Source organism: Takifugu flavidus, chromosome 17, assembly GCF_003711565.1.
Source record: "Takifugu flavidus isolate HTHZ2018 chromosome 17, ASM371156v2, whole genome shotgun sequence".
Classification (NCBI taxonomy): Eukaryota; Metazoa; Chordata; class Actinopteri; order Tetraodontiformes; family Tetraodontidae; genus Takifugu; species Takifugu flavidus.
Window position 1 is genome coordinate 8,021,468 of NC_079536.1, and position 14,580 is coordinate 8,036,047.

At 45.0% G+C, this 14,580-nt stretch overlaps 1 protein-coding gene across 1 annotated transcript in view; it reads left to right on the top strand.

The window, feature by feature from the left end:
- The first annotated feature begins 10,402 nt into the window (after window positions 1–10,402).
- Window positions 10,403–14,580, top strand: part of cntnap2a (contactin associated protein 2a) — a 211,770-nt gene continuing 207,592 nt past the window's right edge. The window contains exon 1 of the mRNA XM_057013033.1: window positions 10,403–11,013. Coding sequence (XP_056869013.1) covers window positions 10,917–11,013 — 97 coding nt within the window. The 5' untranslated portion in view covers window positions 10,403–10,916. The remainder of the gene's footprint in view (window positions 11,014–14,580) is intronic.

Below are 14,580 nucleotides of genomic sequence, written 5' to 3' on the forward strand. Positions count from 1 at the left end.
TGGAGAATGGCAGGATTGCCAGGTGGAGATGTCTCTGATGACAGGACTGGCTCTGGACGTGTGAGCTAACCTCTCCGTATTGGCCACCTACTCCTGGTTGAAACATCTGTCTCTGTAATCTTTAGCAGTAACTAAGTAGTTAAAATTGTGTGTGTGTGTGTGTGTGTGTGTGCGTATGTGTGTGTGCACAGGTTTGTGTGTGTGTGTGAGTTTGAGTGTATGTGCGCACTCCTGTTCTGTTTGTGAGCATTTGGTGATTTTATTCATTTATGACTTTCAGAAAGAAGAAAGATACAGACTCAAAGATGAAGGTAACCATGGACCCCCTCCCCCCCCCCCCCCCCCGCACAATAAATACAAGCTTGTCTTTTCATTGTTCTGTCAGGTTTTTTCCAAAGACTGTAAAATGTCCAAAAATTAAAACTCATGCTGCCTAAAATAAGGTGTGTGTTTGATTTCTCCTGAGATCGATTGAAATAATGTATTTATTATTTGTATTTGCTTGTTTCTTTGTTTGTTTAACTACATCAGGCTCACTGATTAGACATTGTGAGAAAAAAAACACAGAATTGCTGTCAAAAAACCTTTACCACTAAACAACTTTGATTATTTTTTTAAGGGGCCTTAGTTTAAAAAAATATGTACTTGACTGCTTTAATGATTGTTAACTTTGATATTTTCCCACATTACTGTTATTCTAATAGTTTTTTTTGCTTATTTTTGAGACCACTGCCCCATCGTTGCTGTGTCTTCCTGATTATTCAAGCTTGTCTAATGAGGTAAATTTGCTCCATAGTTAAAGCCTTAAGTAGATATTGTAGCACATTTCCTTTTGCCTAATAAGCCTGTTTACATTGTAACTGGAGTTTAGGATGTACTTTAATCTAGCACACAAAATATTATTTAATGTTAACTTAAGAAATACCTGTAAAATCTTATAATTCCATATATAAATATAAGTCCATATTTGCTCCCCCTCACCTCTGGAGTCAATGCGTGCACTTAATGTGTATGTGTTTCCCCTTCCTAACACCTTTTTAAGGAGTTCCTGTTCTCTCGCACTTTACTTGACAATAATGCAAAGTTCCCCGTGATTTAAGCACTGCGGAATCTGGTGTACACAATTGATTGTTGCTGCTCTGACACTAAACTTCCCACATGTTCATTTAGGCGAAACATTAACATCGTTCAACTTCATAAAAAATGCCGTGCCATAGCAGGAGACGCTCCCTCCTCTCCTTTTATGTCAGCAGAATGGTTATCTCCTAAGCTTGTACGCCAAATAAAACGAGCAGTTTTGTCTCTCTCCGTGATTGAGTTTGCTGTGGTAACTCAATAACGGCGGCTCCTGAAGAAACAGCCAAAGACTGATTCTGATGTTCATTTCTTTTACTTTCTCCATACAAGTGAATTCCTCCCTGAGGTAGCAATTTGGCCACATCATTCTCCCGCCATCCACTTTTAATGGGCTTTACGTCAATGAATTTCTTTTTCACCTTAAACGACTTTTGCTTTGCATTGCAATTATTTCCTCTCTGGAGTATATTAAGCTCCAGTGCAACTACCTCTTTATAGGATTTTGCAATAAAAGAGGACACATATTCTTTTTTAAATTTGTTTCTCATTGTTTGTGAGCAACAATGGCAGAATCACTTCAGAGCATGATTGTGCGAACAGCAGGGAAGCATGGAGGAGTGTGGAAAATCATGCTCCTCTCACATGTCCGTCGGCTTCCTCTGGAGACAAATCACTCCTGTCACTCACATTTTGCTTTTATCTTAAATTTTGGAATCCACAGGCCCATAGTGATCACTGCAATGACTGTAAATTACTATGCATGACATACTGACATACTCATTTGTAGTGGAGAGGTGGCTGGAGTAATCAGCAAGCAAGGGGAGGAAATACATAGAAAGGAGGGGGGAAAGACCACCAGGAGAGGAGGAAATCTTGTAGTATAAATTACTCCTTGTATGTCACAGGAAGATGAAGATTATTTCCTCAGTGCTCCTGTTTGCTCTGCAAAACTGATTCATGTGATGAATAACATCAAAGTACATCAGCTGAATGAATGAAAAGATTACTATTGTGATACTGACTGAGATTTTATCCTCTTACAGTCCCAACGCCAAAAACAATGAGGCAAGTTCAGGTTCGGCTTCAGGCATCGATGTCATATGTTAGATTTTCCACCTTGTTATTGTTTTCTACTTTCACACAGGAATCCACTTCTTACTGATTTCTGCTCACTGACACACATATATTTTCTTCTGTATTGAAAATGTGTGGTGGTTTTAGTTCTTATGATTTCAAACGCTAAGCTGCAATTTGTGACCTGCAAAGACGCACTAACAAATTGAAAAAAACGTGAAAATTCTGCCATTTCACTCTGCTTGGTTGCCACTAAATAATATGCATGATGTGATCCAGCTCTGAGTTCAATTATACTCCTTCAATGTCACACATCAAATTGATTAAAAATATTTATATGAGTAAAACTTGATAGCACATCATTAGTCACCATGTATTTGCTTACCTTCATTTGTTAGCACGATGATGATATGAACCAGAAATTTGGACAAGGCAAATTATTAATATCATTCACATCATTGAGAGACTCTGGTACAGCCAATGGAGTCTCTAGGTTAACAAGGTTAACAATGCAACAATCTGAAATTTGGAATGAATCATGAAAATGACACCTACCTCACCTAAAGATTGCGTCAGCCCAAGCAGCCCACCCTCTGGCAAGAAATGCTTGGCAGAACATGACCCTTGAACTCCTAGAACCAGCGTGAGCTAGGCACCGGTGCACCCATCTCATAGAACATATTGTGGCAGGTCAGAGCTGTTCTGGTAACACAACATGGCAAGAGCCAAGATGAGCAAACACAAGGGTAAATTCCTCATTGACAGTAATTTAAAGTCAAGCCCGTGTCTTGAGCTCCCTCACCCCTCTCAGCACCACCTCTGATTTGAAAGCGTCTGTAAAGCTAGTGTAGCTCGACAGCCTGATTGCAGTTTGCACCAGAGTGAAAGTGGTCCTAGCAGTAATGTAAGGTTACACCAAATATGCATGTTGAAAGGAAAAAAACAAAACATGTGACAGAAATGACTAATTGCTCAGAACTGTCTGTCCATTTGGGTGACAGCAAAATTCCCTGTAAATTCATCTCTTGCTGTTCAGCTGTGCCTGATAAAAGGTTCCTTGCAGCCATCTGAGTGTTCATGTTGGTGGTTTGCTGAATTAAAACACATTTTACACAAGTAAATGGATTCATCATGTGGTAAGCATGACATGCCAAATAAGACATCAATGTTCCTTTGTATTTGAAACAGACTCGGAAAAGTAGATTCAGTTAAATGAATTGAGTGGATTTTGCATTTTTTTCTCCAGAACTGGTGCTTCCTGGGTCTTGACTGTGATCCTGAAGCCAGGATTGGTTCATCTGATCACATTCCAAATCTTCTTGACGACAAATATTCAGGTCTGTGAAATGCTCAAGAATCAGGTTATTAGCCACAACATACATGCAGCACATATGAACATACAATAAAAACATACATAAGCAATCATTAATGAAAAGGTGCCAGACTGATTAAACTGCTCTAAACATTTGAAGATTCTTTACCTTGCTCAAGGGCACCTAGGCTCCGTGATAGAAATGTGAGAGCGGGCGGAGAACAGCACAACACAACGCTCTGTTACTCTCACAATGCTTTACATTTTATTCTCTCTGATCGATCGAAGGTGGCATCAGAATCCGGTTGGAGGGCGCTCGGGCTACACATTAGCATCACCAGCCTTGATGTGCAGATATGATTTTAGACTTGTGTCATCCTAGGAGTAGCCAGCGGCAGTCTGGGAGCCTGCTTGCATCTTCTAAATATAATTCCCTGGTCCACAAACACTAAAGTAAAGTGAGTCATGCTGCTCTTGCAAATCAATGGGGAATATTGGTGAAATATAAAGATAAGAATATTGTCAAACATCAGTATGTAAAATACTGTCTCTTTCGACTTTTTCAGAAATTCAAGTGAAAAAAGTTGAATAGCCAATTTATTATTTCATATGAATAATAAGTCATGACAATCATATTTGTTTCCCATTTTTATTTTTCTTATCCTCTTACATGGGGCCACTGGGGCCAAAAACAGATGACATGAGCGAGAGAAGTTCTGCTTATGAGCAAGGTGCATCGCTCCATGTTTCTTAGTGCAGTCTTTTGGGGGAAGTTGCTGTATGCCCAGTCTTGCCCATCAAACCTGTTGATTTTATCCTGGGGAATGACTTAGCTGGGGGCAATGTTATGCCAGTTGCAGAGGTATTAGATGGAATTACACTAAACATCCAATCACATATCAGCATTATTGCCTCCAGGTGTTGCCCATAGCTCAAGACTATTCATGGTCAGTAAGACGTAGTCCATCACAAATGTTTTGTTGAGGACATAGGTCAAATGTGTCAAAGCACTGTCATAGTTCTTGTGTTTGTAAGCTGTCTGGTAAACCAAATCAGGTGATTTTCCCTGCTCTTCTCTGTCCCAGTCCTGTCATGGGGGAGCCTTTTGAAAAACTAATGACTGAGTGTGTCAATCAGGTGTATAAAATATATCCCAAACCATCCTGGAAGCCATATGGCACTGGAACACTTCCATCAGACATTGAAATCCAAGTTGACCAAATACCGTTGTGATGCATGGAAGGATTGGGGGATGATATTCCCCTATTTATTTTTTTTCGCCCACGACGCAGCACAAGGGTCTTTCGGTTTCAGTCCTGACTTTCTGCTCTATGCTAAGTTTACAGAATCCCATGTGTTTGACAGCAAAATCAGTGAAAGGAATGAGTTCATTAAGACCCCAGACCCTTGTCGGCCAACCAGGTGGTGTCATGTCCACGTCATAATAAGGTACCACTCTTCTGAATTTAGAAATGAGCTATCTAAGTCACACAGCCAAGCAGCTGTATCTATATGATAACAGAGGTGTGTCCTGTTAAAGATGAGGGATTCCTAAGCATCTGAATTCCCTGATCGTTTTTGATGTCCCCTCCCAGTATTCATCATCTAACAAGATGGTCCAAAGTTGTAGCTGAGTTGTAGCCCTGGAGTTTTCCATGTCTCTTGGACAGAAAGTCTTATGGGACGCCAAGGTTTTGTACCAGTTTTCATAGACTAAATGCCAGAATGGTACCAGATGCAGATCCAGTATCTGAGTGATGACTGCATTGACCACATCGGTCATGACATATCTGACTAAACTTGCTAGGTTGAATGGATAGTGCCAAGTTCATTTTACTTGTGAGGCCACAGAGGTACCCCAGAGATATAATTTGTAACTCCTAAGGCTTCAACTAACTAACTGTATGGAGCTCATTGGCTTATCATTGCTGAGGCCACCTCTCATCTTTGCTGGAGAAGCCACATGAGGAAGGAACAGAATAAGCGTTGGTTCTTGCTTGCTTGCCTACTTCTCTGAGTTTCTGGCAACTTGTTTGTTGTTCATGAGCTTCATGTTTGTAAGGCTGCGGGTTCAGTGGTGGGTGCCACCATTTCCTTACTTTAGTAAGGTTTTCTTTTCACAATCCGTTATCCAAATCCAGGACAGAGCTTGGGTTCATTTTGTGTTGCTTAAAAATATTTCTTTAGCACAACCTTTTGATTGTGTGTTATTAAGATTAAGATTAAGATGTACTTTATTCATCCCCGTGGGGAAATTGAATTGTAGTAGCATATTATAAGCATATATATAATATATACATAATATAATATATACATATTATAAGCATATATACATAAATATAGAACAAAATAGAAATAAAATTACAACATAAACATTACACAATTATTATTGGCTGGGTAAGGATGAGTTATACAGTCTGATGGCGGACGGCAGGAAGGACTTCCTGTACCGTTCCTTAGAGCAGCAAGGCTGCAGAAGTCTGTTGCTGAAGCTGCTTCTCAGTTTGTCCACTGTGTTATGGAGGGAGTGGGAGGGATTTTCCATGATTGTCTGCAGTTTCAACACCACCCTGTCCCTCACCACCTCGTCCAAGTTTGCCAGTCTACAGCCAACAACAGACCCTGCCTTTTTAATGAGTTTGTTAAGTCTGTTGGCATCCTTTGCTTTAATGCCTGCACCCCAGCACACTGCAGCAAAGAAGATGGTGCTAGCCATGACAGACTGGTAGAACATGTGGAGCATCCTGCTGCAAACACTGAAGGACCTGAGTCTCCTGAGGAAATAGAGTCTGCTCATGGCCTTCTTGTAAACAGCATCAGTGTTTGTGGACCACTCCAGTTTATTGTCCAGCTGAACACCCAGGAACCTGTAAGATGAGACTATTTCCACATCCTTCCCACTAATGCAGACTGTGGAGGGAGGGGTGCTTATGCTTCCCCTCCTGGGCTACCACCTTATCATGGTGGAGGGGTTTGCATGTCCCAATGATCCTAGGAGCTTCGTTGTCTGGGGCTTTATGCCCCTGGTAGGGCCACCCATGGCAAACAGGTCCTAGGCAAGGGATCAGACAAACTGTAGCCCAAGACCCCCTAATGATGGAAAACAACATTGGTCCTACGTTTCCCTTGCCCGGATGCGGGTCACCGGGGCCCCCTCCTGGAGCCAGGCCTGGGGGTGGGGCATGTTGACGAGCGCCTGGTGGCCGGACCTCTGCCCATGGAGTCCGGCCGGGCACAGCCCAAAAAGGCAACATGGCAACCCCTTCCCATGGGCTCACCACCTGCATTGTGTGTTGGGTAGCCACCGAAGGCAGGGACCTTGGCGGTCTGATCCCCGGCTGCATAAACTGGCTCTAGGGACATGGAATGTCACCTCTCTGGTGGGAAAGGAGCCTGAGCTGGTGCGCGAGGTTGAGAAGTTCCGACTAGATATAGTTGGCCTCACCTCGATGCACGGCAAGGGCTCTGGAACCAGTCTTCTCGAGAGGGGTTGGACTCTCTACCACTCTGGAGTTGCCGATGGTGAGAGGCGACGGGCAGGGGTGGCAATTCTGGTTGCTCCCCAGCTCAGTGCCTGCATATTGGAGTTTACCCCGGTGGATGAGAGGGTAGCCTCCCTTCGCCTTCGGGTGGAGCCTATGGCCCAAACAGCAGTTCAGCGTATCCACCCTTTTTGGAGTCCTGAGAGGGAGTGCTGGAGAGTGCTCCTTCTGGGGGCTCCCTCATCCTCCTGGGTGACTTCAATGCTCTTGTTGGCAATGACAGTGTGACCTGGAGAGGTGTGATTGGGAAGAACGGCCCCCCTGATCTGAACCCGAATGGTGTTTTGTTATTGGACTTCTGTGCTCGTCTTAGAATGTCCATAACAAACACCTTGTTCAGGCATAAAGGCGTCCACATGTGCACTTGGCACCAGGACACCTTAGGCCGCAGATCGATGATCGACTTTGTGGTCGTGTCATTGGATTTGTGGCCGCATGTTCTGGACACTCTGGTGAAGAGAGGGGTGGAGCTGTCAACTGATCACCACCTGGTGGTGAGTTGGCTCCGATGGTGGGCGGGGGGGTGCTGGACAGACCCAGCAGACTCAAACGTATTGTGAGGGTCTGCTGGGAACGCCTGGCAGAGTCTCCTGTCAGAAGGAGCTTCAACTCACACCTCCGGGAGAGCTTTGACCATGTCCCGGGGGAGGCGGGGGACATTGAGTCTGAGTGGACCATGTTCCATGCCTCCATTGTTGAGGCGGCTGACCGGTGCTGTGGCCGCAAGGTGGTTGGTGCCTGTCGTGGCGGCAATGCCCGAACCCGCTGGTGGACACCAGTGGTGAGGGATGCCATTAGGCTGAAGAAGGAGTCCTATCGGGCCTGACTGGCCTGTGGGACTCCTGAGGCAGCAGATAGGTACCGGCAGGCCAAGCGGAGTGCAGCTACGGCTGTTGCCGAGGCAAAGACCCGGGCATGGGAAGAGTTCGGTGAGGCCATGGAGAATGGCACTTGGACGGCCTCGAAAAGGTTCTGGACCACCATCCGGCATCTGAGGAAGGGGAAGCAGTGCACTGTCAACGCTGTGTATAGTGGTGATGGTGTGCTGCTGACCTCAACTCGGGATGTTGTGGATCGGTGGAAGGAATACTTCGAGGACCTCCTCAATCCCACAAGCATGCCTTCCAATGAGGAAGCAGGGCCTGGGGACCTGGGGATAGGCTCTCATATCTCCGGGGCTGAAGTTGCCGAGGTAGTCAAAAAACTCCTCGGTGGCAAGGCCCCGGGGGTGGATGAGATCCACCCAGAGTTCCTTAAGACTCTGGATGTTGTAGGGCTGTCGTGGCTGACTTGACTATGCAACATTGCGTGGAGATCGGGGGTGGTGCCCCTGGATTGGCAGACCGGGGTGGTAGTCCCTCTTTTTTAGAAGGGGGACCGGAGGGTGTGTTCCAACTATAGGGGGATCACACTCCTCAGCCTCCCTGGTAAGGTCTATTCAGGGGTACTGGAGAGGAGGGTCCACTGAATAGTCGAACCTCGGATTCAGGAGGAGCAATGTGGTTTTCGTCCTGGGCGTGGAACAGTGGACCAGCTCTACACCCTCAGCAGGGTCTTCGAGGGTGCATGGGAGTTTGCCCAACCAGTCCACATGTGTTTTGTGGACTTGGAGAAGGCATTCGACCGTGTCCCTCGGGGGGTCCTGTAGGGGGTTCTCCAAGAGTATGGGGTGTCAGGCCCCTGAGTTTGGTCCGCATTGCTGGCAGTAAGTTGAACTCGTTTCCAGTGAGGGTTGGTCTCCGCCAGGGCTGCCCTTTGTCACCAATTCTGTTCATAATTTTTAAGGACAGAATTTCTAGGTGCAGTCATGGTGTTGAGGGGGTCCAGTTTGGTGACCTCAAGATCGGGTCTCTGCTTTTTGCAGATGATGTGGTCCTGTTGGCGTCATCAGCCTGTGACCTCCAACGATCACTGGATTGGTTCGCCGCCGCATGTGAAGCGGCTTGGATGAAAATCAGCACCTCCAAATCCGAGGCCATGGTTCTCAACCGGAAAAAGTTGGAGTGCCTTCTCCGGGGTCTTGTTCACGAGTGAGGGAAGAATGGAGCAGGAGATCGACAGGCGGATCGGTGTGGCATCCGCTGTAATGCGGACTCTGCACCGGTCTGTAGTGGTGAGGAGAGAGCTGAGCCGAAAGGCGAAGCTCTCGATTTACCAGTCGATCTTCGTTCCTACCCTCACCTATGGTCATGAGCTTTGTGTAATGACCGAAAGAACAAGATCACGGGTACAAGTGGCCGAAATGAGCTTCCTCCATAGGGTGGCTGGGCTCTCCCTTAGAGACAGGGTGAGAGGCTCTGCCATCCGGGAGGAGCTTGGAGTTGAGCTGCTGCTCTTCCGCGTTGAGAGGAGCCAGATGAGGTGGCTTGGGCACCTAGTCAGGATGCTCCCTGGGCGCCTGGTGAGGTGTTCAGGGCATGTCTCTCCGGTAAGAGACCCCTGGGAAGATCCAGGACACGTTGGAGAGACTATGTCTCTTAACTGGCCTGGGAACGCCTGGGGATCCCCCCGGATGAGCTGGAAGAAGTAGCTGGGGAGAGGAAGTCTGGGCTTCTCTTCTTAGGCTGCTGCCCCCGCGACCCGACCCCAGATAAGGGGTAGAGGATGGATGGATGGATGGATGGATGGATGGATGGATATTATGCTTCCTCACATCTCCAAGCTCCATTAGAACAACATCAGTACCCTGATTTTGATGAATCTGCAGTAGTGACTGAAATTTGATTACTTCTCAATATCCACAATGGAAAAAGCTCATTTGAAGACAGAAAGGATGGCATTGATTTCTAATTTATTGTTGATTTTCATTTTTAAATTAAAAAACAATCCCATCATCAACATTATTTATACTTTAACAACAACAATACTACTACTAGTACCAATAATAATAATAATAATAATACCTATTATTATTATTTATGGCCTGGAGAGATAACAGCCAGATATGTAAAACAATGAATCCTGTTCATTGTCTATAATTTAAAATGTTCAGTTCTTTTCTATATTTTCAGAAAAAATGACAAGACAAGTAAATGATGGTGCCATTTTCTGAAACAAAATCGAATCAAATGAAGAGGCCAAAGTTGGGACAGAAGTGATGCCTAACCATCCCTCCTCCCTAAAAATAAATAGCTATACCAGACCTGACAACTGTTTTCCTGTTTTCCGGGGACCCTCCTATGAGCACGCAGACAGAGAAAAGTGAAGCATGAAAATGGTGTTGGTTTAAATATTTTATCAAAGTTTTTTTTCTGAAGGAAAATAGATAGATGCCGCCAAACAGAAAGCGCGCGGGGGGGGGGGGGGGGGGGGGGAGGACTATCTGGCAGAGAGCGAGAGAGAGGATATTAACTTTAGAGTCGCGATCGGTGCTGAGGAGCGCAGCACAACAAAAAGCTCAGACGCATCTTTTTTGAACACCGGCAGCTCCAACTGTCTTTTCACCGACCCACAGGTGGAGACACGGCTGATACGTTTGGCTCTGAAGGGGAGAAATAGCTGCAGACACAGATGCTCCGCGCTTAAGCACAGGGCAGCGGCTTGTGTGTCAGCGCGAATCTTACATCATCCCGTTATTGGAGAGAGAGCGAGATAGCGAGAGAAGAGGAGAGGGAGAAAAAGAGAGAGACAAGAGTCAAAGAGAAAGAGAGAGAGAAGAGGAGAGAGAAAGGAAGAGGTGTAGAGAGCGACAGGAGTAAGAGAGGGAGGGAGAGAAGAGGGAGAGAGAATAAAGAGGGGGGAGAGAGGGGGAAAAGAGAAAGCGAGAGTGAGAAGGAGAGAGAGAGCGTCAGAGCTGATCGCCGTCAGTCCTAAACTGCAAAGCGAAGCTGACGGACCAGCGTCACCAGCACATTCTTCCTCTCCCAGAGTGTTTCCCACCGCTTCGAGCCGCATCTGCACCAACCGCGAAGATGCTCCGTCCTGCGCTGGGATCGACGTTGTTTTTGCCGGTCGCTCTGTGGATTTTCAACCACGCCAGCCACGCGCAGGGAGCTTTGCCAACAACCCGTAAGTTGTTGAGTCTTATTTTCTTTGGCCCCTGGTGGTTAATGGGGTGAGTCTTGTGTGTGAGTGGACTGCAAAGCGAGCGCGTCTTTGGAGCGGAGTGGTGGCGGCAGAGTCGGCGCGTTTCCTGGCGCGACTGCAGGTATCCCCACGGCGGTGTCAGCCGGTGCTTTGGAGAGGTGTAAAAGCCCGGCTGTTAAGAAAGTGGTAGAATTGGTTTACCTCTTTGAGTTTATCATTTAAATAATTTATTTCATTTAAAGCCGGTTGGGTTTTGATTTATTGTGCCTCAATCCTTCCTCAGGCAAAGCGAATAGAAGCAATTTAAAACATTTCCACAAATCTGCAGCCGTTTGGGGACGTTTAAAAGGCTTTCCAAAGTGCTTTTGTTTTGTTTTTTACTGTCCCAGAGAACAGAGCATATCACTCGGTCTAGCAAACTCTGGAGTTACTTTTCAGTGAAACAGTGACTCATCTCTCAATATTCTCCAGTTTAATGCTCATTCTTTTCAACAGAATTTGCATCTCATTTCGTACCTATCATCTGCTATTGAAAAACTGGTTATGACTTTTCAACACCCGAGGATGGTGTGCTCACTTATTATTCTTTTGTTATCTTTTCCCATGATTACCAATCCTAAATCTGATAAGTAAATGTCACACATTGCAATGTTCTACAGTGCAAAACAAACTAAACAACTAGAAATGTGTAGCATTTCCCTGTTGAGGGGCATCATTGATGAATGATGCAGATCTGATCTAAAAAGACCAGACAGTGTTTAGTTTTTGTAATGTCCTGGAATTATTTCCACTTGGTTTGGTGTCTTTCCAATGTTGCTGACTCCCGGTGTGATCGCTGGGGCTCCTCTGGTCCCTCGCCTCATTAATCATCCTGTGTGTGTGTGTGTGTGTGTGTGTGTGTGTGTGTGAGAGAGAGAGAGAGAGAAAGGGAGGACGAGAGAGAGCTTTGGTAAGTGTTACAGAAAAGGTAGAGGAGATTGACACACAGCGCTTTTTCCGAAGTTGTTCCTCATCGTGGCAGCATGGCGCACACAGGTTCCACAGTGGCAACATTCTAAAAATAAATCTTTATTGATCCGTTTATGGAAATTCTCAAAATGCCTGTATCCATTACTGGTAGACCTAGAAGAAGGTCTTTTAGAGGTACAAAAGTTATTCTTGTTTCATTGATCGGAGCGAATCTTATGCTTTTCCGCAAACTATTTTTGGGGCTCATAAGCTAGAAATATTTTCTGGTTTGCTTTTCCCCATTAAAATGAGGATCCCCGATAAAAATAAACATTCAAATATGTCATGTGCAACAGGCAGAGTACAGTTAGAATTAAAAGCAGCTGCCAACTCTAATAAAATCTCAAAAAATGCATTCATATTTGCACAAACAGTTCAGAGTATCCGAGTGTGATTTAGGGCTTGCCAAGCCCAAATGTGCGTGTGTGTAGTGGTGCACAAATTTAAGTGCTGACCCTACGCTTCCGCTGAGGAGATGTGCATCGTTTGTCGAACAGACAATGTCATCGCCTCCACTGGTCTGAGGTATGCACTAAAAAAAGATGAACATCCTGCTGGGGTAAACACACTCATGCAGTAAAAGTCAATAGGCTGGTTGACCCAGCAATTGGGTGCACGGTGAATTAGTCATTTGAGTGTGTGTGTGTGCGTGTGTGTGTATGGTGTTGCATGTTTTGATATCTTTACGAAAAAAAAGTTTGCGGATCCCCTCCGGAAAATGAAGCCACTAATGATGCACACGCACAGCTGAAGAAAACAAAATTACCTTCTTCCTTGTTGCAATTCAGTGTTCTCACATACAGCACTTGCACATCGAATATATCCTGTTTTATATTCACGTACTCCAGAACGCATATTGTACATACTTGGGCTAATTTTTCCTTCAACCAGCCTTTTTCCAGGCACCATGACAATTCATCTCTCCGTGTGCAAATTATGGGGTTTTACATTTTTAAAAGCCTCCACAACCTTGCTAAACGAAGCCTAAAGGATGGGCAACTTTAAGATACGCAACTTTAAGGGCTTTAAGTCTGTGTAGTAGTGTCACCGTGGGTGGCTAAATAGGAGGCCCCTAGAGCCTGTCTGATATAGAATCAGATTAGCCTTTTCCTATCTCATTAAGCGTGCCAGGCTATTTGACATAGACATCACTCTGCCTCAACCTCCAGGCCCACTGGAGGGCAGGACAGAGGCCCTTTTACAATATAAATCATTGGATGACACTAAAGGGGGAGATTTTTGTTTAATCTTGTTGGTAATATTCTGAGTTTGGGTTTGAGGCTGTAATTGTTGTACCCAATTAGGGAATAATTACGTGTTACCCCACAGTGAACGTAGAGTTGTTTTCTTTCAGATAAATATGTGTGATTATGATCACCGCTTACCACGATGGGAAAAAATGTCAGCGAGATGCTGTAATTTTCTGAAATCCAACACATTTAGTATAGTTTACTGTGTTTTGACTCCCAGGAGCAGGTGGTAATAACAGGCAGGAGGCAGACCAGTTTAGTTCAGATGCGATCTGACCAGCATTTGGTGTTTTAGCTGAATTTGGCCCTGTGTAGTCCTACAGGTGCACCTATTTGTTTTGGCTGCTCTTGTGTCCAGGTTTGTGCATTTATCGAGTCAGGGCTGGGATGCAAGGTCTACTTGTTAAGTGCATGATCATTTCTCTCTTTTGGCCTATATTGTCCTCTGCCTAGACAACTCTTTTCCACCTTCTGCTTTTTACCTTTGCTTTTTTTATTGCTTCTTTGGACTCCTGCTATTTTCCAATATATCTCTGTCATCCTAGGGGCCATTCTCCTTCCCTGTATCTCTTCTCATCTGCTCTTTACCCTCAAAAATCTCTTCCCACTGAGTAGGAACTCCTCTGAGACCTTTGACCCCTTGTGCATTGCTGTTGGTCACCTGTGCACCAGCAGTAGGAAGCAGTGATGTGACTAAGCTGTACTGTGCTGGCAAAATCAGTCCATGCTGACATTGTGCGGCACTAACTCTTATCTGTGGCTCAGGGCAGTAAATGGGTGCTCCCACAGCTGCATGCAATTCTTTAGTCTTTAGAAGCTCGACTGCGTCCAAAGAAAGGAAAGCTTGTATTTCCCACTTGCATCCTCCACAGTGAAGACGTTTATAATGGCCTGGATGGTGGCATCAGGCCTTTAGTTGTCATTTCTTTATATTTCCATGTTTGCACAAGGGTGAGCTTCACGTATCTAATCCTAAAAACTGAAATAGTTTTTCTGGAAGCAAGAGTAGGCTTTTGGACCTTCTCTTCTCATATTTTCCAATCACACCTCCTGCTTTTTATAGGGTTATTGTCTAACCCTAATCCCTTGACCTAGTATTGTTTTTGATTCGTTCTCCTGTCACTCCACACTCGCTGGATATAAATATATTTGTTTAAAAAAATGACTCTTCAACAAGTGACAATGAGGCTGAATGTGTAGCCAACAAACCGAGATACTTTTTCTCTGGCGCCTAAACTCATTCTGTCCCATCAAGTGCATGAATATATCAGATCAATAAAGCATGATTTCA